Source organism: Callithrix jacchus, chromosome 13, assembly GCF_049354715.1.
Source record: "Callithrix jacchus isolate 240 chromosome 13, calJac240_pri, whole genome shotgun sequence".
In the NCBI taxonomy this organism is placed as follows: domain Eukaryota; kingdom Metazoa; phylum Chordata; class Mammalia; order Primates; family Cebidae; genus Callithrix; species Callithrix jacchus.
In genome coordinates this window covers 31,913,031-31,940,009 of record NC_133514.1, presented here as the reverse complement: position 1 = coordinate 31,940,009, position 26,979 = coordinate 31,913,031, and the positions used below count along the sequence as shown (strand labels likewise).

Here is a 26,979-nt window from a genome sequence, read left to right as displayed (position 1 = left end):
GGTTGGTACGTTTTTTTTTCCAACCCTTTATTTTGAGTCTATGTATATCTTTGGATATACCATTAGATTTTGTCTGTATCTTTTGATTGGGAGATTTGGTCGATTTAAATTTAGGGTTGCTGCCGTTTGATATTAACTGGCTATTTTGTCCTTTTGTTGATAAAAATTCTTCTTTATGTTAATGCTCTTTACTTTTTGGTGTATTTTTAGAAAGGGTCATACTGGTTGTTCCTTTCTGTGTATAGTGCTTCTTTTAGAAGTTCTTGTAAAGCAGGCCTGGTGGTAATAAAATCTCTGAGTACTTGCTTGTTCCTAAAAAATTTTATTTTTCCTTCAAATGTAAAGCTTACATTGGCAGGATATGAAATTCTGGGCTGAAAGTTCTGTTGATTAAGTATATTGAATATTGGCCCCCACTCTCTTCTAGCTTGTAGGGTTTCCGTTGAGAGATCTGCTGTAAGCCTAATAGGCTTACCTTTATGGGTAACTTGATCTCTCTCTCTGGCTGCCCTTAATATTTTCTCCTTCGTTTCGATCTTGGTGAATCTAACGATCATGTGCCTTGGGGTTGGTCTTCTTGAGGAATATCTTTGTGGTGTTCTCTGTATTGCCTGGGGTTGAATAGTGTCCTGCTTTGCTAAATTAGGAAAATTTTCCTGGATAATGTCCTGGAGAGTATTTTCCAGCTTGAATTCATTCTCTCCATCACATTCAGGTACACCAATCAAGCGTATATTAGGTCTTTTCACATAGTCCCATATTGCTTGGAGACTTTGCTCATTCCTTTTTATCCTTTTTTCTCTATTCTTGTCTTGTTGTTTTGTTTCATTAAGTTGATCTTCGACCGCTGATACCCTTTCTTCTGCTTGATCCATTCGGCTGTTTAAGCTTGTACATTTTTCACTAAGTTCTCGTGTTGTATTTTTCAACTCCATAAGTTCATTTATATTCCTCTCTATATTGTCTATTCTTTTCAACATTTCATCTAACCTTTTTTCCAAGTTCTTAGTTTCTTTACATTGGGTTAGAACGAGTTCCTTTAACTCCCAGAAGTTTCTTATCATCCACCTTTTAAAGCCTACTTCAGATAATGGAACACAGTCCTTTTCCATCAGGGCTTGTTCCGTTACTGATGAGTCCTTTTCCATCAGGACTTGTTCCGTTACTGATGAGTCCTTTTCCATCAGGACTTGTTCGGTTGCTGATGAGTCCTTTTCCATCAGGGCTTGTTCTGTTGCTGATGGGTTCTGACCTTGAGTATACTCGGCCTTCTTAGGCTGTTTTTTCCCCTTCATTATAGATGAACCGCCTTTCTAATTAGTTTTCTGAGTCGACGTCTGACTTATTGATTCCCAGTATTGGGATCCAAGCAACCCACTGTGGCAGCCTAAATAGCAGCGGTAAGACTGATGGTGCTCTTCTGCCCGGGAATCTCTGGTCTGGCTTCCCTCTTGAGTCCGCAACAAGCGGCTCTGACTTCCTGGAGCTCCAAACTCCGGTCAGTAGGGGAAGCAGTCCCGTTGGCTCTGCATGAAGAGCTGCTGCGCCGAGACGCCGGCAAAACCGCTGTGGCGGCCACAAGAGTCGCACTGGCAACCCGTGGGGCTCTTCCACTGGGAATCGGCTGATCGGTGAGTGACGAAAATTTGTCTAAAAGTGTGGCGTCGTCTCGTTCTCTGGGCTTTCACTGGGAGCTACAATCCTGAGCTGTTAGTGGTCGGCCATCTTGGATCGATCTCCTAGGTACAGCTTTAAGACACAGTTCCTCCTGATCTGCAGGGCTGAGAACTAGAGACGAGTTATCACCCTCCCAACACCCAGCATGCAGTGGCGGGACAGTTACATGATTCCCAGATGCTCCTGTTCAGAAAGGCTGCAAATGAAAGGTACACACACTGCTGGTCCATAAGCAGTTGTGAAATCCAGCTGCGTGAGCACTGGCACCCAGGGCTACTCATGCCAGGAAATGACTTTCCAGACTCTTGACTACCCTGGGAGGCCTTGATTTCATCTTAGAAGTCACGCGTTTGCATGAAAGGTAGCATGGATTTACAGCAGAGCATTTTTCTCGCCTTGCTTCCCGCCTGTAGAACCTTGCAAGTCTGAAGGCCTGTTTTGTGGTTTTTTGGTGGGGGAATTACTGTCTCTTTTAGTTCAAGTTGACCAGGTTACTGCTGATGTAATTGTTTTTTTAAACATTGTCTTTTCTGTGAACCATACTGAGGTACTATCTTTGATTTTTTTTTTTTTTTTTTTTTGAGATGGGAGTTTCGCTCTTGTTACCCAGGCTGGAGTGCAACGATGCGATCTTGGCTCACCACAACCTCCGCCTCCTGGGTTCAGGCAATTCTCCTGCCTCAGCCTCCTGAGTAGCTGGGATTACAGGCACGCGCCACCACGCCCAGCTATTTTTTTGTATTTTTAGTAGAGATGGGGTTTCACCATGTTGACCAGGATGGTCTCGATCTCTTGACCTCATGATCCACCCGCCTCCGCCTCCCAAAGTGCTGGGATTACAGGCTTGAGCCACCGTGCCCGGCCAATTTTTCGTTTTTCTTTTAGAAATGAGGTCTTGTTCTGTTGACCAGGCTGGAGTGCAGTGACATGATCTTGGCTAGTGAGCATCCTCAGTCGCTGAGCCCCAGTCCCACCTTAGCTTCCCAAGCAGCTGGGACTACAGGCACATGCCATTGTGCCAGGCCAATTATTTTTTGCAGAAATAGGTTCTTACCTTGCCCATGCTGGTCTTGAACTCCTTCACTCAAGCAATCCTCCCACCTCAGCCTCACAGAGTGTCAGGATTACAGATGTGAACCACTGTGCCTGGCCCACCTTTGACTTCTCTCAGATTTTAACAAAGGATTTTGTAGTTATACCCTCACTTTAATCTTTACATCATATTTTCATGAGTGTTCTGAATTTAACCTTTGCACTGAAGCCACTTCTAAATGTTAGAGTAGTGATTTGCCACCTGAAGAAGCTGTGAATCTTCCAAACCGGTGATCCCTGGTTACAACAGTTCTTCCTTTAGCTTATTTCATTCCTCTTATTTTATTATAAGAAGCAAGAAGGAACCAATGACATTTTCACTCTAGTTGCAAACAGACTTAGCTAGATCACTCATTCATTAGCTGTATTTTCCATTTTCCACATCACTCTGGGTGATAGCGTTGCCGAACTTTCTGCCTCTAACCAGGACTTCCCTTTCTCCAGCTTCCAGGAATAATTCCAAGTTCAAGTGATTCTTGTGCCTCAGCCTCCCAAGTAGCTGGGACTACAGGTGCTTGCCACCACGCCTGGCTAATTTTTGTATTTTTAGTAGAGAGGAGGTTTCACCATGTTGGCCAGACTACTCTTGAACTTCTGGGCCCTCAGGTGATCTGACTGCAATGGCCTCCCCAAGTGCTAGGATTACAGGCATGAGCCACCACGCCTGGCCAAAAACTTTTTTAGAGGTAGGGTTCTTGCTATGTTGCCCAGACTGGTCCTCAAATTCCTGGGCCCAAGCAATCCTCCTGCCTTAGCCTCCTATGTAGCTGGGACTACAGGTGTGCACCACCATGCCCGACTCCAACTGTGAGGCTTTTACCCACAATTTGAAGGCACTGTGGGCTTTCACCAGCACTCTCCTCAAAGCCCACTGCCTGATTCCAAAGCCACTCCTGTACAGGATTTTGTAAGGCAGCACCTTGCTAACAGATACACACATCTGTGTTAATTATTGCTGCATTACAAATGAACTCAAAACTTAGCTGCCTCAAATATATGACCTCATAAATTGGGAGCATCCTAGCCTGGTGGTTCTCGCTTGAGGCTCGCATGCAGCTGTACTCAAGCTGTTGGCCAGAGTGGCCAGCTCTGAAGACTTGGCTGGGACCTGAGGCCACCTCTAAGCTTCCTCTCGTTGCTGTGGGCAGGCTTCAGTTCCTTGCTGTGTGGGCCTCTCCAGGGGGCCGCTCACACAGGACTTCTTCCCCCAGAGTGAGGGACCCAAAAGAGACCACCAGGACAGCCATGGTCTATCAACCTAATCTCAGAAGGGAGATACTACCACTTTTTTTTTAAGACTCAAGTGATCCTCTCACTTCAGCCTCCCTAGTAGCTGGAACTACAGGTATGTGCCACCATGCCTGCAAATTTTTGTATTCTATAATTTTTGTATTTTGTATTCTTTGTAGAGATGGGGTTTCACCATGTTGCCCAGGCCAGTCTTGAACTCCTGGCCTCAAGCAATCTGCCTGTCTTGCCTTCCCAAAGTGCTGGGATTACAGGCATGAGCCACTGCACCCGACCTCGTTGTTTTCAATGTGAGATAATCTAGAACCAACCTGCCCTCCCACCCCAAATTTAAGGTTGAGACAACTTACTGTTTATTTTCAAGGAAGTATTAGGTATCTAACATACAGTAGGTACTTCTGAGGGCAAGAAAAGACACAGTCCTTGCCTTTAAGGAATTGCCTATTAAGAAAAAACACCTATAATACAGTGTAATAAATTCTACAGGAGAGGTATGAAGGGAATGCCCAGAGAGCCAGATGAGCAGACTTTTTTTCTTTTTTGAGAGGGAGTCTCCCTCTGTTGCCAGACTGGAGTGCAGTGGCACAATCCTGGCTCACTGCAACCTCTGCCTCCCGGGTTGAAGTAATTGTCCCACCTCAGCTTCCCGAGTAGCTGGAACTACAGGTGCGTACCACCACATCTGGCTGATTTTTGTATTTTCAGTAGAGACAGGGTTTCACCATGTTGGCCAGGCTGGTCTCCATCTCTTTACCCATCTGGGCCTCCCAAAGTGGTGACATTACCGGTGTGAGCTACCACGCCTGGCCTGAGGAGACTTTTATTTACTTTTTTGAGACAGTTTTGCTCTTGTTGCCCAGGCTGGAGTGCACTGGTGCAATCTCGGCTCACAGCAACCTCTGCCTCCCAGGTTCAAGTGATTTTCCTGCCTTAGCCTCTCGAGTAGCTGTGATTACAGGCACACGCCACCATACCCAGCTAATTTTTTGTATTTTTAGTAGAGACGGGGTCGGTCCATGTTGGTCAGGCTGGTCTCAAACTCCAGACCTCAGGTGATCTGCCTGCCTTGGCCTCCCAAAGTGCTAGGATTACAGGTGTGTGCCACCATACCCAGCCAGTAAGCAGACTTAGAGCACGGGAAAAGAAAGGAGTGAGTAGGAAAAAGATAAGAGCCTTTTATAACCACACTTGTGAATTTGGTGTTACAGTGCATGACTTTGTCACTACAGATTTATAAGGAGGAGAGGGAAGTGATCAGATGTATTTTTAAAAATTCACCTATATTTAATGCTTTCATAGTTTTATTTTTAAAAATACTGATTCACTTGGAACTTTGTAAATGTTACAATTAATACAAGAAAAAAATTATATAAATTGCAAACATGAGTTAAGTCAACTGCAATGCATACCCATCAGAAAGAACTTTAAAGCCTTCAAGAGCTTTGAAACTTCTTTCAAGTTAGTAATTTCACAGAAATACAGCAGAATAAACATTCCTGCTAAGACTCTGAAGGATTTGACTAAATCATGAAATATTCATTGTGTGGAAAGATGGATTGAAGAGGCAGAAAGCAAAGTTCTACAGCTTTGTTTTCTAACACACTGAGAAATGTCAGCTGGGAAAATATTAATTACTGAGTACCTAACTGTATACGTTTTTACCTCGTTCTCATTTGGGACATTGTAAAATGGCACAGTCCACAGATTATTATATGGAGAAAGCAATCCTTTTCCAATCCCATTCCCAGAGAGAGTAGCCTTCAAGTGTTTACTGCCATGAGCTCAATCGAGGTATAGTGTGATTTTCAACGTGAAGCCTTTACTGTGTCAGAAGGTCATGGCACAGCTGACTTTGTGCAGAACAGGGAGCTCTCTCTTATTCCCTAGTTGCTCTGCTCCTTCTCTTCCAGGATGAGTACAGTGTCCACGGTTATTCCAATGTCCTCCAGCGACCGGCCTCCCTCCACTGCGAGAGGCTGTCTGGGAAAGGAAGTAGAAAGGCTGTATAAAGATGTGTGGTACCCAATTCTCATCATCCAGTCAAATAAGACCTAGGAGATAAAAAGTTTAGCTTGGTCATTATCAAATACTTGACAAACTGTGTCCCTTTACACCTCTGTAACATTTTACAATTTTGTCAATGTAAAATCATATGCCTAGGAGTAATGAGACACAGCTTTCATACCTTTCAAATAAACTTTGTAGAATTTAAAGGAAAATAGCTTGCCATGAGTTTTGAGATAGGAATTTTTTTTTTTTTTGAGACGGTTTCACTCTTGTTGCCCAGGCTGGAGTGCAATGGTGTGATCTCGGCTCACCGCAACCTCTGCCTCCCAGGTTCAAGAGATTCTCCTGCCTTAGCTTCTCAAGTACCTGGGATTACAGGTGTGTACCACCACACTCAGCTAATTTTGTATTTTTAGTAGAGATGGGATTTCTCCAGGTTGGTCAGGCTGGTCTTGAACTCCTGACCTCGAGTAATCTGCCCAGCTTGGCCTCCCAGAGTGCTGGGATTACAGGCGTGAGCCACTGCGGAATATTCTTTTTTTCCTTTCTTTCCCTAGAAATCAGACTGAGACTTTTTTTTTTTGAGACGGAGTTTTGTTCTTGTTGCCCAGGCTAGAGTGCAGTGGCGCGATCTCAGCTCACGGCAACTTCCACCTCCTGGGTTCAAGTGATTCTCCTGCCTCAGCCTCCCAAGTAGCTGGGACTACATGTGTCCATCCCCATGCCCAGCTAATTTTTGTATTTTTAGTAGAGATGAGGTTTCACCATGTTAGCCAGGATGGTCTCGATCTCATGACCTTGTGATCCACCCGCCTCAGCCTCCCAAAGTGATGGGATTACAGGTGTGAGCCACCATATCCAGCGTATTTTTAATGCATATGTAATTATATGTTTAAATGTACTTAGGGATGGAAATATACTGAAATGTTAGTAACTGGTTTTGGCATGAGATTACAGATCAAGTTTTTTCTCTGCTTTTCCATGTGTTCCCAATTATCACTAACAACCACAGTTTTGTTGTTGTTATTTACTATTTTTGAGATAGAATCTTGCTCTGTCACCCAGGCTGAAGTGTGGTAGCACAATCTCAGCTCATTGCAACCTCTGCCTCCCAGGTTCAAGTGATTCTCCTGCCTTAGGCTCCTGAGTTGCTAGGATTACAGGCATCCACCACGCTGCCTGGCTAATTTTTGTGTTCGTAGTAGAGACGGGGTTTTGCTATGTTGGCCAGGCTGGTCTCAAATTCCTGACCTCAAGTGATGCACCTGCCTTGGCCTCCTAAAGTGTTGCGATTATAGATTTGAGTCACTGCACCCAGTTCACAGTATTGTTTTGAAAAGAAAAAAAGTCAAGTTTTTTAGCAGCTACTTCCTAAGGCTTTAAAAGCATTTTACCAGCTGGGTACGGCGGCTCACCCCTGTAATCCCAGCACTTTGAGAGGCCAGGGCAGGCAGATCACAAGGTCAAGAGATCAAGACCATCCTGGTCAACATAGTGAAACCCAGTCTCTACTAAAAATACAATAAATTAGCTGGCCTTAGTGGCACGTGCCTGTGGTCCCAGCTACTTGGGAGGCTGTGGCTGCAGTGAGCCGAGATCATGCCACTGCATTCCAGCCTGGCAACAGAGTGACACTGTCTCAAAAAATAATAATAAATAAATAAAAGCATCTTACCCATCAAATTATGAAAATGTAATGAAAACAAACAAGAAAGGAAAACTAAGCCAAAGGGAAAAGTTGAGTAAAATGTGAATGCAGAGATTACAGTGCAGAGACACCCGGCATGCCCGCCTAGCTAGCCACATTTCCGCAATGCGGAGTGCCTGGAAATGTCCTCTATCCACAGCTGACGGGAGGTGAGGATGACAGTGTGATAACACCTTCCCCATGGCATGTGAATTAACTATTGCCAAAGTTAACAAAGCTATTTCTCAAAATGCGGATTCCCTTACTTACCTGTGAGCTGCAGGACTTCAAAAACCTTCTCCTTGGGACACTCCCACTGGGACATCGGAGAGCAACCGTAACCACCTGAGGAAGAAAGATTCACATAAGAACTCCGATCCATTGCTCTCTGTAGTGCCTTTCATTCGATAAAACAGCTAAGCAGGTAAGAAGAACTTAGGTGCTGCTGCTAATTTATTAAAAGACATTGGCAGGGCATGGTGGTGGCTCACACCTGTAATCCCAGGACTCCAGGAGGCTGAGGCAAGTAGACCACTTGAGGCCAGGAGTTCAAGACACCAGCCCCTACAAAAAATAGAAAAATTAGCTAGACGTGGTGGCGTGTGCCTGTAGTCCCAGCTGCTCGAGAGGCTGAAGTGGGAGAACTACCTGAGCCCAGGGAATCTGAGGTAGCGAGTTGTGATCATACCACTGCACAGCCTGGATGACAGAGCAAGACTGTTGTAAAAAAAAAAAAAAAGAAATTATAAAATGAGAAGATGACAAATTAGTATATTTATTTTTCACCTGTCAAGAAACCCCTTCTTATGACTAACATGATCATTAAGTGTGCTGGGAGTTATGTGGGTATCATATTATGTGTAAGTGGTGGTTTTAGAGTGGCACCCCTCCCTCTCAGGAAAGCCATGTTAGCAAATATTTCCAATCAGGCCAGATGAGGTGGCTCAGGCCTGTAATCCCAGCATTTTGGGAGGCTAAGTTGGGTGGATCACTTGAGGCCAGGAGTATGAAACCAGCCTGGCCAACATGGTGAAACCCCAACTCTACTAAAAGTACAAAAAATTAGCTAGGTGTGGTGGCATGCACCTGTAATCCCAGCTACTCAGGAGATTGAGGCAGGAGAATCACTTGAACCTGGAAGGCGCAGGCTGCAGTGAGCTGAGATCACACCACTGCACTCCAGCCTGGGAGACAAAGCAAGACTGTCTCAAAAAAACTTCTAATCAAGAGGTTAAGGGATTTCATTCACACCTAAATCAGTGTAATGTTGAACCTATTGCATGAAAGTTCTGCACTGTTATTACTTTCACTAAAGAAAGGTTTCATAGTAAATGATGAAAGAACTGAATCACAGATGAAAAACCAATTTTATTTTTATTAATTTTTTTTCTAATAGGGTGACATTTAAAAAAATTTTTTAACAGATGAGGTCTCACTAGGTTGCCCAGGATAGTCTCAAACTCCTGGGCTTAAGTGATCTTCCTGCCTTAGCTTCCTAAAGTGCTAGGATTACAGGCATGAGTCACCACACCCGGCCTGCTTATTTTTATTTTTTACTTTTTGAGATGGAGTCTCACTCTGTCAGCCAGGCTGGAGTGCAGTGGCTTGATCTTGGTTCATTGCAACCTCTGCCTCCTGGGTCCAGGCGCTTCTTCTGCCTCAGACTCATGTTAAGCCATGTTGTCCAGGCTGGTTTCCAACTCCTGACCTCAAGTGATGTGCCCGCCTTGGCCTGCTCAATCCCTCCCAAAGTGCTGGGATTACAGCATAAGCTACCGCACCTAGCATGGCCTGCTTATTTTTAGAAACAGTATTTAATTTTTACATTGAGGTTTTGTTACTTCAGTAATTTCACAGGAGGATTAAAGCCAATTGCCTCATGAGAAATCAGCAATAAAATATACTGAATTAGGCCAGGCGTGGTAGCTCACACCTGTAATCCCAGCACTTTCGGAGGCTGAGATAGAGTGGGGGGGGGGGGGGGATCACCTGATATCAGGATTCGAGACCAGACTGTCCAACATGGGGAAAACCCATCTCTACTAAAATAAAAAAAACCTAGCCAGGTGTGGTGGCAGGTGCCTGTAATCCCAGCTATTTGGGAAGCTGAGGCAGAAGAATCACTTGAACCTGGGAAGCAGAGTTTGCAGTGAGCTAAGATCATACTACTGCACTCCAGCCTGGGCGACAGGGTGAGATCCTGTCTCAAAAAAAAAAAAAAAAAAACCGGAATTATTTTTTCACGAGACAGAAATGAAATATCACTGTTTGAAATGTGGCAACTGTCCTACTGTTACAACTACTGTAATGGCTGACTGCAATTTTTTCTACTCTTACTGACAGTGTAGTGGGCTGACATACAAACAGGTAAAATCCATGAGCTGCAACCCAAATTGGGAAGGAAATCAGTATGCCAAACAGAGTTAAGTGAGACCTAATTTTAAAAGTAGCAAAAATTAAAACGTTTCACAGCTACTCCTTAAACTGAAGCAAGGTAGCATGCAATAACAAAAGCTCTCACAGTGGCAATACGGTTTTGTTTGTTTGTTTGAGACAGAGTCTCGCTCTGTTGCCTAGGCTGAAGAACAGTGGTGTGAACCAGGCTCTCTGCAACTTCTGCCTCCAAGGTTCAAGCAATTCTTAGGCCTCAGCCTCCTGAACAGCTGGGATTTCAGGTGAGTACCACCACCCCTGACTGATTTTTGCATTTTAGTAGAAACAGGGTTTCACCATGTCGGCCAGGCTGGTTTTGAACTCCTGGCCTTAAGTGATCCATCCAAAGTGCTATGTGATGATTTACAAAATTATTTTCAAATTCTCTGAAACTCCATGGTCACTGTTTCAATTAAAAAGTAGAACAGCAACATATGGTGACTATTCCATTAAGAATTCTGGACTTTGCTTATAGCCATTACTGGAGGTAATGGAAAAAAAAAAGAATTCTGGACTACCATGAGTTACTTCCCTCTCTCTTTTTCAAAATCTAAATGTGAACATTTTAGAATTCTATAGATAGCTACAATACTAAATACTTAACAGGTGCTGAATAAATCAGAGTGTACTCCTTAAGTACAAACTGCATTATTTTTTATGTCCCTCCCTTTTATTTTTATTTTTGAGATGGAGTCTCGCTCTGTTGCCCAGGCTGGAGTGCAGTGAGGCAATCCCGGCTCACTGCAACCTCCACCTCTCAGGTTCAAGCGATCCTCCTGCCTCAGTTTCCCGAGTAGCTGGGATTACAGGGATCTGCAACTGTCTCTCCAGCTAATTTTTGTTTTGTGGTAGAGAGGGGATTTTATCATGCTGGCCAGGCTGGTGTCAAACTCCTGACCTCAGGTGATGCACGGCCTCACAAAGTGCTGGGTTTACCAGCGTGAGCCACAGCCTCATGCTGCCCTCCTCTTAGCAGAAATCCATGTTAGTCACTAGTTTCCTCATTAAGAGTCTGTTCCTAAATCCAGGCAGGCTTTGCACGCCTGTAATCCCAGCTACTCAGGAGGCTTAGGTAAGAGAATCACTTGAGCCCAGGATTTCAAATTAGCCTGGGCAACCCAGCAAGACCTTGTCTCCAAAATAAATAAGAAATTTTCTCATATGGTTATAGAGTCACTACATATTTAAAATATATATCAATATCACTATAGTGATATATATTCATTTAGTTCTAATAACCTTTTTTTTTTTTTTTTTTTTTTTTTGGGGGGGGAGGAAGGCAGGAAGGAAGGGAAGAAGGACAGTAGGGAGGAAGGAAGGGATGAAGGAAGGAAGGAAGGGAGGAAGCGGGGAGGGAGGGAGGGAGGGAAGGGAAGAAAGGAAATCAAGCAATGAAAGAGACATTGCCGACCTGGATCTAGAGGTTTACAAGTTGATTTCTTTTTTTTGAGAGAAGGAAAGAAAAAAAAAAAAAATAAGTAAAGGAGAGGAAGAAAGAGGAAGAGAAAGAGGGAGAGTAAATGGAAATATTGCTTTATTTTGAAAAAAATTGGGTATTAATAATGGCCAATCAATGTTTCATTTAAACTAATGGGTAGGTGTGATGTGGTATTGACAAGAATGCATATTTTGTGTATTTGAAGTGGAGAGCTCTATAAATATTTATTAAGTTTACTTGTTCTGGATCTGAGTTCGAGTCCTTGATATCCTTATTAATTTTCTGTCTCATTGAATCTAAGTCTCCTATCTGGGTGTTAGGATCGTTAGCTCTTGTTGTTGCATTGATCCTTTTACCACTATATCTTTGTTGCTTTAAAATCTATTTTATCCGATACAAGAATTGCAACTCCTGCTTTTTATTTATTTGTTATTTATTTTTTCTCTCCATTTGGTTGGTAAATCTTTCTCCATCCCTTTGTTTTGAGTCTTTGTGTATCCTTGCATGTAAAACAGGTCTGGATGTAACATGCCGTTGGGTTTTGGCTGTGTCTTTTGATTGGGAATTTAGTCAATTTAAATTTAGGGTTACTGCCATTTGATGTTGACTGGCTGTTTTATCCATGTGTTGGTGTAAATTCTTCTTTATGTTGGTGCTCTTTACTTTTTGGTGTATTTTTAGAAAGGCTAATACTGGTTGTTTCTTTCTGTGTGTAATGCTTCTTTCAGAAGCTCTTGTAAAGCAGGCCTGGTGGTAATAAAATCTCTGAGTTCTTGCTTGTTCATAAAAGATTTTATTTTTCCTTCAGTTGTGAAGCTTAGTTTGGCTGGATATGAAATTCTGGGTTGAAGGTTCTGTTCTTTGAGGATGTTGAATATTGGCCCCCACTCTCTTCTGGCCTATAGAGTTTCTGCCGAGAGATCTGCTGTAAGTCTGATAGGCTTGCCTTTGTGGGTTATCCGACCTTTCTCTCTGGCTGCCCTTAGTATCCTCTCCTTCGTTTCAACCCTGGTGAATCTAACGATTATGTGCCTTGGGGTTGCTCTTCTTGAGGAATATCTTTGTGGTGTTCTCTGTATTACCTGGGGTTGAATGTTGACCTGCTTTGCTAGTTTAGGAAAATTTTCCTGAATAATATCCTGAAGGGTATTTTCCAGCTTGGATTCATTCTCTCCGTCGCATTCAGGTACACCTATCAAACGTAAATTTGGTCTTTTCACATAGTCCCACATTTCTTGGAGACTTTGCTCATTCCTTTTTATCCTTTTTTCTCTAATCTTTTCTTCACGTTTTATTTCATTAAGTTGGACTTTGACCTCTGATATCCCTTCTTCTGCTTGAACAAGTCCAGTGTTTAAACCTGTGCATACTTCTCGGAGTTCCTGTATTGTATTCTTCAGTTCCATTAATTCACTCATACTCCGCTCTAAGTTGTCTATTCTCAATAGGATTTCATCAAGCCTTTTGTCAAAGTTCCTAGTTTCTTTACGTTGGGCTACAACATGTTCTTTTAACTCACCGAAGTTTGTTATTATCCATTCCTTGAAGAGTGATTCTGTCATCAGGAGGCGCTCGTTCTCCATCAAGCCTTGTTCCATTGTTGATGTGGAACTGTGATCATCTTTAGAGGGAGAGGCGTTCTGACTTTGAGCATTCTCAGCTTTTTTACGCTGGTTTCTTCCCGTCATTGTAAATTTATCCTCCTCTCGTCTTTGAAATTACCAACTTTCAGATTAGGTCTCTTGAGTGGACGTCCAGGTTGTTAGTTCCCAGGGCCAGAGCAGCGGCGTTAAAACTGATGGTGCTTTTCTGCCCAGGATTCTCCTGTCGGGCTTCCTTCTTGTTTCCGTAGTAGGCGACTCTGCCTTCCCGGGGCTCCAAACCTCAGTCAGAAGGGGAAGCGGTCCCGTTTACTCTGCTCCGAGAGCTGCCGCGCCGAGGTGCCGGCGGAACCGCTGCGCCGACCACGAGAGTCGCGCTGGCGACCCGTGTGTTTCCACCACTGGGGGATCTTCTGCTCCGTGAGCGACCAGACTTTGTCTGAAAGTGTGGCGTCCTCTAGTTCTCCGCGCCTTCCCTGAGAGCTGCAATCCCGGGATGTTAGCGATCGGCCATCTTGGATCGTTCTTCTTTTTTTTTTTTTGAGTTGGAGTCTTGCTCTGTCATCCAGGCTGGAGCGCAGTGGTGCAATCTCTGCTTACTGCAACCTCCCCTTCCCTGGTTCAAGCAATTCCCCTGCCTCTGCCTCCCAAGTAGCTGGGACTACAGGCATGCACCACCATGCCTGACTAATTTTTTTGTATTTTTAGTAGAGATGGGGTTTCACCATGTTGGTGAATCACTTGAACCTGGGAGGTAGACATTGCAGTGAGCCGAGATGGTGCCACTGTACTCCAGCCTGGGTGACAAAGCAAGACTCCATCTCAAAAAAAAAAAAAAAGAGTAAGACAACAAGATCTAGGCTATGAGAACAGGAGAATTATGAAAGATGGAAGGGGACATCTGAAGACATTTGAAGTCATCCAGGCTTATGAATGTTTGGTAAGGAATTTAAAATATTTGCCTTGCATTCTTAGAAATCTATGAGCAGTAGAAATGGCCCAGGTAGAAAATACCTTGCCCAATGATTATTCTGACAGAATCAAAATATTCTAATATTTATTGGCTTGTCTTCATTAAAGTAGAATAAAATACACTGTAAAAGTATCAAGTAGTATCAACTATATATTACTAGTATTCTTTTTATTTGAGGTAAGATCTTGCTCTGTCACCCAGGCTGTTAAAGCCCCAGGCTCAAGCGATCCGCCCATCTCAGCCTCCAAGTAGCTGGGACTACAGATGTGTGTCACCACATGTGGCTAATTTTTTTTGTATTTTGTAGAGAATGGGGTTTGGCCATGTTGGTCAAGCTGGTCTCCAACTCCTAGGCTCAAGCAATCTGCCCAGCTCAGCCTCCCAAAGTGTTGGGATTACAGGCATGAGCCAGTGCACCTGGCCCATCACTAATAATCTTAATAAAACTTTATGTAATATAAAAGTTGTACTGATTAAAACTATATATGGAGGGCCAGGTGTGATGGCTCACGCCTGTAAACCCAGCACTTGGGTGGGCAGATCACTTGAGGTCAGGAGTTCAAGACCAGCCTAGGCAACATAGCGAGACCCTGTCCTTTTGTTTTTTTTTTTTTTGAGACGGAGTTTCGCTCTTGTTACCCAGGCTGGAGTGCAATGGCACGATCTCGGCTCACCGCAACCTCCGCCTCCTGGGTTCAGGCAATTCTCCTGCCTCAGCGCCCTGAGTAGCTGGGATTACAGGGACGCACCACCATGCCCAGCTAATTTTTGTATTTTTAGTAGAGATGGGGTTTCACCATGTTGACTAGGATGGTCTCGATCTCTTGACCTCGTGATCCACCTGCCTTGGCCTCCCAAAGTGCTAGGATTACAGGCTTGAGCCACCGTGCCTGGCCCCCCCTTTTTTTTTTTTTTTTTGAAACAGAGTCTTGTTCTCTCTCCAGGCTGGAGTGCAATGGCACAATCTCAGCTCACTGCAACCTCTGCCTCCCAGGTTGAAGCGATTCTCCTGTCTCAGCCTCCGGAGTAGCTGGGATTACAGGTGCATGCCACCGCCCCCAGCTAATTTTTTTATTTTTTAGTAGAGACGGATTTTCACCATGTTGGTCAAGCTGGTTAAGAACTCCTGACCTCAGGTGATCCACTCGCCTTGGCCGCCCAAAGTGGCTTGAGCCACTATGCCCAACCCATCTCTATTTGTTAAAAAAAATCCTAGTGAAGATGGCCGATCGCTAACAGCTCGGGACTGCAGCTCTCAGTCAAAGCGCAGAGAACTAGAGGACGCCACACTTTCAGACAAATTCTGGTCGCTCACGGAGCAGAAGATCCCCAGTGGAGGAACCACACGGGTCGCCAGCACAACTCTTGTGGCCTGCGCAGTGGCTTTGCTGGCACCCCGGTGCAGCAGCTCTCGGAGCAGAGTAAACAGGGCCGGCTCCCCTTCTGACCGAGGTTTGGAGGACCCACAGGGGTCCCCAGCACGACTCCTGAGGCCGGCGCATCGGCAGAGACGGCATCTCAGCGCGGCTGCTCTCGGCGCAGAGTAAACAAGACTGGTTCCCCTTCTGACGGAGGTTTGGAGCCCCGGGAAGGCAGAGTCGCCTATTATGGACACAAGAAGGAAGCCAGACAGGAGAATCCTGGGCAGAAAAACACCATCAGTCTTAACACCGCCGTTCTGGCCCTGGGAACTAACAACTTGGACATCCACTCAAGAGACCTAATCTGAAAGTTGGTAATTTCAAAGACGACAGGAGGATAAATTTACAATGATTTGGAAGAAACCAGCGCAAAAAGGCTGAGAATACTCAAAATCAGAACGCCTCTCCCTCTAAAGATGATCCCAGTTCCACATCGGCAATGGAACAAGGCTTGATGGAGAACGAGCGCATCCCAATGACAGAATCACTCTTCAGGGAATGGATATTAAGAAACTTCTGTGAGTTAAAAGAACATGTTGTAGCCCAACATAAAGAAACTAGGAACTTTGAAAAAAGGTTTAATGAATTCCTATTGAGAATAGACAACTTAGAGAGGAATATAAGTGAATTAATGGAACTGAAGAATACAATACAGGAACTCTGAGAAGTATGCACAGGTTTAAACACTGGAATTGTTCAAGCAGAAGAAAGGATATCAGAGGTCAAAGTCCAACTTAATGAAAGAAAACAAGAAGACAAGATTAGAAATAAAAGGATAAAAAGGAATGAGCAAAGTCTCCAAGAAATGTGGGACTATGTGAAAAGACCAAATTTACGTTTGATAGGTGTACCTGAATGTGATGGAGAGAATGAATCCAAGCTGGAAAATACCCTTCAGAATATTATTCAGGAAAATATTCCTAAACTAGCAAAGCAGGTCAATATTCAACCCTAGGTAATACAGAGAACACCACAAAGATATTCCTCAAGAAGAGCAACCCCAAGGCACATAATCGTTAGATTCACCAGGGTTGAAACGAAGGAGAAAATACTAAGGGCAGCCAGAGAGAAAGGTCAGGTTACCCACAAAGGCAAGCCTGTCAGACTTACAGCAGATCTCTCAGCAGAAACTCTACAAGCCAGAAGAGAGTGGGGGCCAATATTCAACATCCTCAAAGAACAGAACCTTCAGCCCAGAATTTCATATCCAGCCAAACTAAGCTTCACAACTGAAGGAAAAATAAAATCTTTTATGAACAAGCAAGTACTCAGAGATTTTATTACCACCAGGCCTGCTTTACAAGAGCTTCTGAAAGAAGCATTACACACAGAAAGAAACAACCAGTATTAGCCTTTCTAAAAATATACCAAAAAGTAAAGAGCAACAACATAAAGAAGAATTTACATCAACGATTGGATCAAACAGCCAGTTAACATCAAATGGCAGTAACCCTAAATTTAAATAGACTAAATCCCCCTATCAAAAGACACAGCCAAAACCCAAAGGCATGTTACATCCAGACCTGTTTCACATGCAAGGATACACAAAGACTCAAAATAAAGGAATGGAGAAAGATTTACCAACCAAATGGAGAGAAAAAATAAATAAATAAAAAGCAGGAGTTGCAATTCTCATATCGGATAAAATAGATTTTAAAGCAACAAAGATATAGTGGTAAAAGGATCAATGCAACAACAAGAGCTAATGATCCTAACACCCAGATACACAGAGACTTAGATTCAATGAGACAAAAAATTAATAAGGATATCAAGGACTCAAACTCAGATCCGGAACAAGTAAACTTAATAAATATTCATAGAGCTCTCCACTTCAAATACACAAAATATACATTCTTGTCAATACCACATCACACCTACTCACAGGTTTAAATGAAACTTAATTGGCCATTATTAATACCCATTTTTTTTTCAGAATAAAGCAATATTTCCATTCACCCTCCCTCTCTCTCTTCCTCTTTCTTTCTCTCCTTTACTTATTTTTTTTTTCTTTCCTTCTCTCAAAAAAAGAAATCAACTTGTAAACCTCTAGATCCAGGTCAGCAATGTCTCTCTCATTGCTTGAATTCCTTCCTTCCCTTCCCTTCCCTCCCTCCCTCCCTCCCTCCTTCCTTCCTTACTTCATCCCTTCCTTCCTCCCTCCCTTCCTGCCTTCCTCGCTTCCTTAAAAAAAAAAAAAATCCTAGTTACAGTATAATCACATGAACACTTATGCTATCAATTCTTTCAAAACCCAAGTTTATATAAGACATATATAATTGATGTTAAGCAAAGAAAATACATTCAATTTCAAAGAGAAAAAGAGACTTACTTCTTCCACTGTTCCAGAAGGTTCTTCAGGTAAATCAGGAGTCTAAAGAAAAGTAAGTATTGGTAAAAGGAATGTAAACATTTTCAAGAAGCAAACAAAAGTGTCAATAAGAAGAGTTCCTTTCAATATAGAGTTTAGACATACATCTAAGCTTATTGAAATCTTTTCTTTAAATATATATCTATAGAAGTTTTATCATGAAAATGGGAGTTTAATTAATAAAAATTTTTGGGCAAGTGTAATAAAAATTAATCTTAAAAATAGGATTTAATAGCTCCTATATACACTTAAAAGAATTTTGCTTTTAGGCTGGGCACGGTGGCTCACGCCTGTAATCCCAGCACTTTAGGAGGCTGAGGTGGGCGGATCACAAGGTCAGGAGATCAAGACCAGCCTGGCCAACATGGTGAAACCCCGTCTCTACTAAAAAACAAAAAATTAGCCGGGCATGGTGGTGTGTGCCTGTAGTCCCAGCTACTGGGGAGGCTAAGATTGCAGTGAGCCAAGATTGCACCATTACATACCAGACTCTGTCTCAAAAAAAAATAATAATAATAATCAGAGATTTAAACCATATCAAAATATTTGCTACCAGGGAAGGCACAGTGGCTTACGCCTGTAATCCCAGGACTTTGGAAGGCAGAGGCAGGCAGACCACGAGGTCAGGAGTTCGACACCAGCCTGGCCAACATGGTGAAACCTCATCTTTACTAAAAATACAAAAATTATCTGGGCATGGTGGCACACACCTGTAGTCCCAGCTACTCAGGAGGCTGAGCACGGGAATCACTTGAACCTGTGAGGTGGAGGTTGCTGTGAGCCAAGATCAGGCCACTGCACAGCCTAGTGACAGAGCAAAAAACTGTCTCAAAAAAAAAAATTGCTACCAATGACTTCATCTCCAGGAACCCCTTTTATTGATCAATACCATAGAGTATATTTTATAACATTTAATCTAACAAACATTACTTGCATTTACTAAATAACTCATTTGTTTTCCTTTGGTATCAAAAGCATACGTGACTGTCAAGTAAAATTTGCCATCAGCATAAGATAGTGTTGTTAACAAAACACAAAGAAACTTGAATTTTTCATCAGTCCACTTAGTTAATTCGATCAATTTCTTTTTTTTTTTTGAGACGGAGTTTCACTCTTGTTACCCAGGCTGGAGTGCAACGGCGCAATCTCAGCTCACCGCAACCTCCACTACCTGGGTTCAAGCAATTCTCCTGCCTCAGCCTCCCGAGTAGCTGGGACTACAGGCATGCGCCACCACTCGCAGCTAATTTTTCTATTTTTAGTAGAGACGGGGTTTCACCATGTTGACCAGGATGGTCTCAAGCTCTTGACCTCGTGACCCACCCGCCTTGGCCTCCCAAAGTGCTGGGATTACAGGTGTGAGCCACCGCGCCTGGCTTGATCTTTTTCAAATGTCAGTGAGAGTTCAATAATTCCCTGCTGAGTCTCCCTGCTGAATCTCCACTACAGGACCAGGAAATTTGAAACTGAGAAGCAATATATTAGAAACCACTTTCAGGGAATAGCCTCCCAGCTTTCCCTAAGGGCTGGTAAAAACAGATTTCTTATTTCCAATTTTTTCCAGCTCCAGTTGGAATTAACTTAGGGATTAAAGATTTGAATGAAAAATGTGTATAATAAACCTGGGCAGTATTCCAATGTGACTGATCGCTAATCTATTCCCTAGAAGGGCCAGTAAGGAAAATTATATACTCATGTTAATAACAGCCGTTAGCCACTCACAAGGCAGGGCTTGATAATGTCTTAAGTTAATAGGAATGCTCCCCTTTGTAAGCATTGTATTTCTCTCTCTTTTTTTTTTGAGATGGCGTCTTGCTCTGTCACCCAGACTGGAGTACAATGGTACAATCTTGGCTCACTGCAACCTCTGCCTCCCTGGTTCAAGCAATTCTCCTGCCTCAGCCTCCCGAGTGGCCGGTATTACAAGTACATGCCACCACACCCAGATCATTTTTGTATTTTTAATAGAGACGGAGTTTCACCACATTGGTCAAAATGGTCTCAATTTTTTCACCTCATGACCTGCCCACCTCAGCCTCCCAAAGTGCTGGGATTGCAGGTGTGATATATTTACCATTTTTACATATTCAGATCAAATATCTCAAAAAGAACTGGGTATATCCTTTTTTTTTTTTTTTTTTTGAGGTGGAGTCTCGCTCTGTCACCCAGACTGAAGTGCAGTGGCACGATCTCAGCTTACTACAACCTCAGCCTCCTGGGTTCAAGCGATTCTCCTGCCTCGGCTTCCCAAGTAGCTGGGACTACAGGTGTGTACCACCACGCCCAGCTAATTTTTTGTATTTTTAGTAGAGACTGGGCTTCACTCTATTAGCCAGGATGACCTCATGATCTGCCCACCTCAGCCCCCCAAAGTCCTGGGATTACAGGCATGAACCACTGTGCCTGGCCCAGAATTGAGTATTTTCTAAACCTATTATCATTTGTCTTTATAGCTTCCAAGATGGATTCAGAACATTAATATTAATATGGAACAGTGAAAATTATTATTTTCTAATAGAGTTGGGTTTTCACCATGTTGGCCAGGCTGGTCTCAAACTCCTGGCCTCAACCTCCACCCACCTCGGACTCCCAAAGTGCTGGGATTACAGATGTCAGCCACCATGCCCAGCCTATTCTTTTTTTTTTGAGACAGAGCTTTGCTCTTATTGCCGAGACTGCAGTGCAATGGCTGATCTTAGCACACCACACCCTCTGCCTCCCAGGTTCAAGCAATTATCCTGCCTCAGCCTCCCAAGTAGCTGGGATTACAGGCATGCACCATCATGCCCAGCTAATTTTTTGTATTTTTAGTAGAGACTGGGTTTCTCCATGTTGGTTAGGTTGCTCTCGAACTCCCAACCTCAGGTGACCCACCCACCTTGGCCTCCCAAAGTGCTGGAATTACAGGTACTTTACCTCCTTCTGTGTGGGCTGTTCAGCAGGCAATGAGAATTCAGTGAAAGGTTTAGGCAAGTTCTGGCTCTTTGCTGTTTCTCTGTTTGATGTTTCAAAAGATGTCTGACTTGTACTTTCATCACCCTAGTCAAAAATAACAGACAATTTCTAAAGAGATGTTTTATATCAATTTATTCACAATGGTTTTTTCCTTTTTCTTTTCCACCCTAATAGCATATTAGAAAAATATGAGCAAGCCATTATGAGACCCCTCAAAATTAAAGCATTACGTCCTTGGACAAGAAAACACAAGGCTTGAGCCAGGCACCATGGCTCACACCTGTAATTCCAGGACTTTGGGAGGCTGATGCAGGCAGATCACCTGAAGTCAGGCGTTCAAGACCAGCCTAGCTAACACTGTGAAACCCAGTCTCTACTGAAAAAAATACAAAAATTGGCCAGGCACGGTGGCTCACGCCTGTAATCCCAGCATTTTGGGAGGCCGAGCCAAGTGGATCACAGCCTGGCCAACACAGTGAAACCCCACCTCTACTACAAAAATTAGCCGGGCGTGGTGGTAGGCACCTGTAATCCCAACTACTAGGGAGGCTGAGGCAGGAGAATCACTTGAGCCTGGGAGATGGAGGTTGCAGTGAGCTGAGATCACGCCACTATACTCCAGCCTGGGTGACAGAGTGCGACTGACTCAAAAACAAAAAAACAAATTAGTTGCAGCAGAATAATCACTTGAATCTGAGTGGCTTTTTATTTTATTTTTTATTTTGAGATGGAGTCTAACTCTGTCACCCAGGCTAGAGGACAGTGGTGCCATCTTGGCTCACTGCAACTACCTTCACCTCCCAGGTTCTAGCATTTCTCCTGCCTCAACCTCCTGACTAGCTAGGATTACAAGCGTGCGCCACCATGCCTGGCTAATTTTGTATTTTTAGTAGAGACAGGGTTTCATTCTGTTGGTCAGGCTGGTCTTGAACTCCTGACCTCGTGATCCTTCCACCTCGGCTTCCCAAAGTGCTGGGATTATAGGCGTGAGTCACCGTGCCTGGCCCACCTGCGTGGTTTTTTTTTTTTTTTTGAGACAAAGGGTCATTCTTTTGCCAAGCTGGATGCAGTGGCACGATCTCAGCTCACTGCAGCCTCCACTTCTCAGGTTCAAGCTATTCTTCTGCCTCAGCCTCCTGAGTACCTGGGACTACAGGTGTGTGCCACCATGCCCAGATAATTTTTGTATTTTTAGTAGAGACGGGGTTTCACCATGTTGACCAGGATGGTCTCAATCTCTTGACCTTGTGATCCGCCCACCTGGGCCTCCCAAAGTGCTGGGATTACAGGCGCCAGTCACTGCGTCTGGCCTGAACACTTTTTTCCTTAGCCAAATAATTTACTTAAATGTCAAATTCTCAAATACGTGCTTATTAGTTCAATAATACCTTCCTTCCATAGCTATTAACCATCTTTCTCAGATTAAAATGTTCAGCATTTAGTGGGGTTTATCACCTTCTGTCCCTTATCCTAAGAAAATCTGGTAGAAGGGGCACAGGGAATGGGAATCAAGAGATCTTCATGCCAGCTGGGCGTGGTGGCTTATGCATGTAAACCACCAAAGTGGGCAATCACCCACTTTGGGTGGCCTTTGGGAGGCCAAAGTGGGCAAATCACCTGAAGTCAGGAGTTTGATACCAGCCTGGCCTAAATAGCGAAACCCCATCTCAACTAAAAATACAAAAATTAGCCAGGTGTAGTGGCGCACACCTGTAGTCCCAGCTACTCAAGAAGCTGAGGCAGAGAAACTACTTGAACCTGGGAAGCAGAGGTTGTAGTGAGCTGAGATGGCACCACTGCATTCCAGCCTGGGCAACAAAGTAAGACTCTGGGGAAAAAAAACCTATAAAAGTCTACCAACCACAACACTGAACAGAAGACAAACCTCAACTCAAAAGTGAAATCCCTACCTAGAACAGCTGTATTTATGTTGCCCATTTTCAATATCAATTTTATTACCTATCCTTGATTATTTCATGCTATATGAAATGAGTTCTGGTTCCCTATAAGAATCCTATTTACCTTTACTGGATAATGGTGAAAGGTACAATATAAACACAAAGCAAAAATCTAACTATGGGACAGAAACAGCCATACACAACATAAAATCTGTGGCCAGTTCCTCCAAAACTTACTGGCTGTTTGTTTGTTTTGTAGAGATGAGGTCTCACTATGTTGCCCAGGCTGGTCTCAAACTCCCAGCTCATGCAGTTCAGCCGCCTCTGCCTCCCAAAGTGCTGGGGATTATAAGCATGAGCCAGCCTAACTTACTGTCTTTATGAATATCCTTTTCCCCGATAAGAAAACTTAAAATAGTAAACTTCTGTAGCAACTGACAAAATTCATATTCAATGCTGAAGGAAAACATAACCAAAGTTTAATGTGACAAATAAAAATCAGAATATATAATATATAATACAATATATATCGGCCGGGCGCGGTGGCTCAAGCCTGTAATCCCAGCACTTTGGGAGGCCGAGGCGGGTGGATCAAGAGGTCAAGAGATAGAGACCATCCTGGTCAACATGGTGAAATCCCATCTTTACTAAAAATACAAAAAAATTAGCTGGGCATGGTGGTGCGTGCCTGTAATCCCAGCTACTCAGGAGGCTGAGGCAGGAGAATTGCCTAAACCCAGGAGGCGGAGGTTGCGGTGAGCCGAAATCGCACAATTGCACTCCAGCCTGGGTAACAAGAGCGAAACTCTGACTCAAAACAAAACAAACAAACCAAAAAAAACAATATATATCATGAGCTTAATACCTTGGAAATCTTACTTGAGGAAAGATCAGAATGTTCTCAGATTAGACAACAGCAATTTCTTCAACAGTTTGAAAGACTAACTTATGTCACAGTTTTGTTTTTTTCTTTTTCTGAGAAAGGGTCTTGCTCTGTCTCCGAGGCTGGAGTGCAGTGGTGTAGTCACGGTTCACTGCAGCCTCGACCTCCTGGGCTCAGGTGATCCTTTTGCCTTAGCCTCCCCAAGTAGCTGAGACTGCAGCCACACACTACCACATCTGGCTAATTAAAAATTTTTTTTTATATAGATAGGGTCTTCCTCTGTTGCCCAGGCTGGTCTCAAACTCCTGGTCACAAGCGATCTGACTGCCTTGTCCTCCCAAAGTACTAGGATTACAGGTGTGAGCAACCACACCCAGCTTCTGTTAGAGATTTTTAAGGAACCAAGTTATATGCTCTTTAGGCACCAGAAACCACTTAACCAGCCAGGTGCAGTCTATGCTAGGGTGCACCTGTAGTCCCAGCTACTTAGGAAGCTGAGGCAGGAGGATCCCTTGAGCCCTAGAGTTCAAGGCTGCAGTGAGCTATGATCGTGCCACTGCACCCCACCCTGGCAACAGGATGAGACTCTGTCTTTGTTTGTTGTTGTTTTTATTTCGTTTAGATGGAGTCTCACTCTGTCACCAGGCTGGAGTGCAATGGCACAATCTCAACTCACTGCAACCTCTGCCTCCCAGATTCAAGCAATTCTCCCTGCTTCAGCCTCCTGAGTAGCTGGGATTACAGGCATGTGCCAACACACCCAGCTAATTTTTGTATTTTTAGTAGAGATGGGGTTTCACCATGTTGGCCAGGATGGTCTCAATTTCTTGACCTCATGATCTGCCCGCCTCAGCTTCCCAAAGTGCTGAGATTACAGGCATGAGCCACCACTCCCAGCCAACTCTGTCTTTTAAAAATGAAAAACAACCCCTTAGCCATGTGATAAACAAATATGCTAAACAAAAACTGATATACAGTCATTATCAATAAAAACTCCTAGAAACAGACTAACATCGTTTTCAATTTAAAAACATCATGTAATAAGAAATATAAAGGATTCAAAATATACAATAAAAATATTTTTCCAACCCCAAGTTTGTGACCACGGCTTAATTTCCAGGCTTCACCAGTCATCTGATAAAAGCGCTCCTCCAGTTTTCTCAACTTCATTTCCTGGTGAGGTTTTAAAACGTTCTCTATGTATCTGCTGACCTGTTCAAAACAACAAATTAGGCGTTGCTACTATACATAACGTTCCTAAAAATGTATGCTGTCTATAAAGTTGTAAACAACCAAGTAAGAGCCCTGGTGGCTGAACAAATCCGCTGCTGCCATGTTTGGCTGCTTGGTTGCCGGGAGAGACAGCTGGACAGCAGGCTGGTCAGACATTTGTCTTAGACTTGCCTGATTATGAAAGTATCAACCAGGATGTGGTGTTTATTCTGGGAACAATCCCATTTCCTAAGAGAATGGGAGGATCTACTTTTTCTATCCTGATTCAAATGGAATGCCAGTACGGCAACTCCAAGGATTTGTCACAAATGGGAAAACAAGTGCCATCTTCAGAATTTCAGGTCTTAAATCTGGAGAGGGAAGCAATATCCTTTGCTTTATTTATTTATTTGTGATAGAGTCTCACTCTGTTGCCCAGGCTGGAATGCAGTGGCACGATCGTGGCTCACTGCAACCTCCGCCTCCTGGGTTCAAGTTATTCTCCTGTCTCAGCCTCCCGAGTAGCTGGGATTACAGGCGCATGCCACCATGACCGGCTAATTTTTGCTTTTAGTAGAGACAGGGTTTCACCATGTTGGCCAGGCTGGTCTCAAACTCCTGACCTCAAGTGATCCACCCTTTCTGGCATTATGGGCATGAGCTACCAAACCCAGCCAAAAATTTTTTTAAAAATTAGCTGAGTGTGGTGGCCTGTGCCTGCAGTTTCAGCTACCCGAGAAGCTAAGGCAGGAGGATCTCATGAACCAAGGAAGTTGAGGCAACAGGGAGCTATGGTTGTACCATTGAACTCCACCCTGGCCAACAGAGTGAGGCCCAGTCTCAAAAAAAAAAATGTGGTATATAAATTCAATGGACAATTATTCAGCCACAAAAAGAAATTAAATACCAATATATGCTATAGTATAGAAGAACCTGGAAAACATTATGCTAAATCGAAGAAGTTGGACACACAAGGTCACATGTTTTACAACCCCATTTATAACAAATATCCAGAACAGGTAAATCCGTACCAACAGAAAGCAGATTGGTGGTACCCAGAGGATGGGAGGAGGGGAGGGTAGGGAGTGACTGTTTAAAGAGTATATGGTTTTCTCTAAGGGGATGGAATAGAGTTGTATGACCTTGTGAATGTACTAAATATCACTGAACTGCTTGGCCTATTTTGGCTGGGCGTGGTTGCTCACACCTGTAATCCCAGCACTTTGGGAGGCCGAGGCAGAAGGATCACTTGAGGTCAGCAGTTTAAGACCAGCATGGCGAAACCTCATCTCTACTAAAAATACAAAATTAGCTGGGTGTGGTGGTGCATGCCTGTAATCCCAGCTACTCAGGAGCCTGAGGCAGGAGAATTGCTTAAACCCAGGAGGTGGAGGTTGCAGCGAGCCAAGATTGTGCCACTGCATGCCAGCCTGCGCAACAACAGTAAGACTCCAACTCGAAAATAAATACAATAAAATGGTCAATTTTATATCATGTGAATTTGACTTCAACATATTTTTAAAAAATCTTATCACAAAGACAGAAGCAACAGACCTTAATTAATTTATTTTTTTTTTCAGACAGAGTCTTGCTCTGTTGCACAGGCTGGAGTGCAGTGACGCCGTCTCGGCTCACTGCAACCTCCCAGGTTCAAGCAATTCTCCTGCCTCAGCCTCCCCAGGAGCTAGGACTACAAGCGCGCACCAACACACCCAGCTAATTTTTTCTATTTTTAGTAGAGACGGGGTTTCACCGTGTTAACCAGGATGGTCTCGATCTCCTGGCCTTGTGATCCACCCGCCTCAGCCTCCCAAAGTGCTGGGATTACAGGTGTGAGACACTGCACCTGGCCCAGAGCTTAATTTTAATTGCCTCAGATTTTTGTATTTCCCGATTTTTAGAAGTCTCTAAAAATTCTGCCTTACCTTCTCTCCTTGTGCCTCTTGTTGTTTTTTTCTCACAAGTTTTTGTCTTTTCTCATTCTTCTCTTCCTCTTCTAAGACATTAAAACATAAAAGTGCTTTTTATTTCCGAAGTATCTCATAACCAAATAATTTACCAAAAGAAAGAAAACATCTAAAATCTA

The 26,979-nt window shown here is 43.6% G+C and overlaps 1 protein-coding gene across 6 annotated transcripts in view; it reads right to left on the bottom strand.

The window, feature by feature from the left end:
• Positions 1–5,300: 5,300 nt before the first annotated feature.
• UBXN8 (UBX domain protein 8) overlaps positions 5,301–26,979 on the bottom strand; it is a 29,413-nt gene continuing 7,734 nt past the window's right edge. For 3 of the 6 annotated variants that reach the window (XM_035270240.3, XM_035270241.3, XM_035270242.3), the window contains 6 exons: positions 26,819–26,889; positions 24,771–24,893; positions 20,862–20,984; positions 17,907–17,948; positions 7,982–8,056; positions 5,301–6,068 (listed from right to left, as the gene is read on the bottom strand). In XM_035270240.3, the coding sequence (XP_035126131.1) occupies positions 5,901–6,068; positions 7,982–8,056; positions 17,907–17,948; positions 20,862–20,984; positions 24,771–24,893; positions 26,819–26,889 (602 nt within the window). In that variant the 3' untranslated portion in view covers positions 5,301–5,900. The remainder of the gene's footprint in view (positions 6,069–7,981; positions 8,057–17,906; positions 17,949–20,861; positions 20,985–24,770; positions 24,894–26,818; positions 26,890–26,979) is intronic. The other 3 variants (XM_078347440.1, XM_078347441.1, XM_078347442.1) reach the window with 3 other exon arrangements.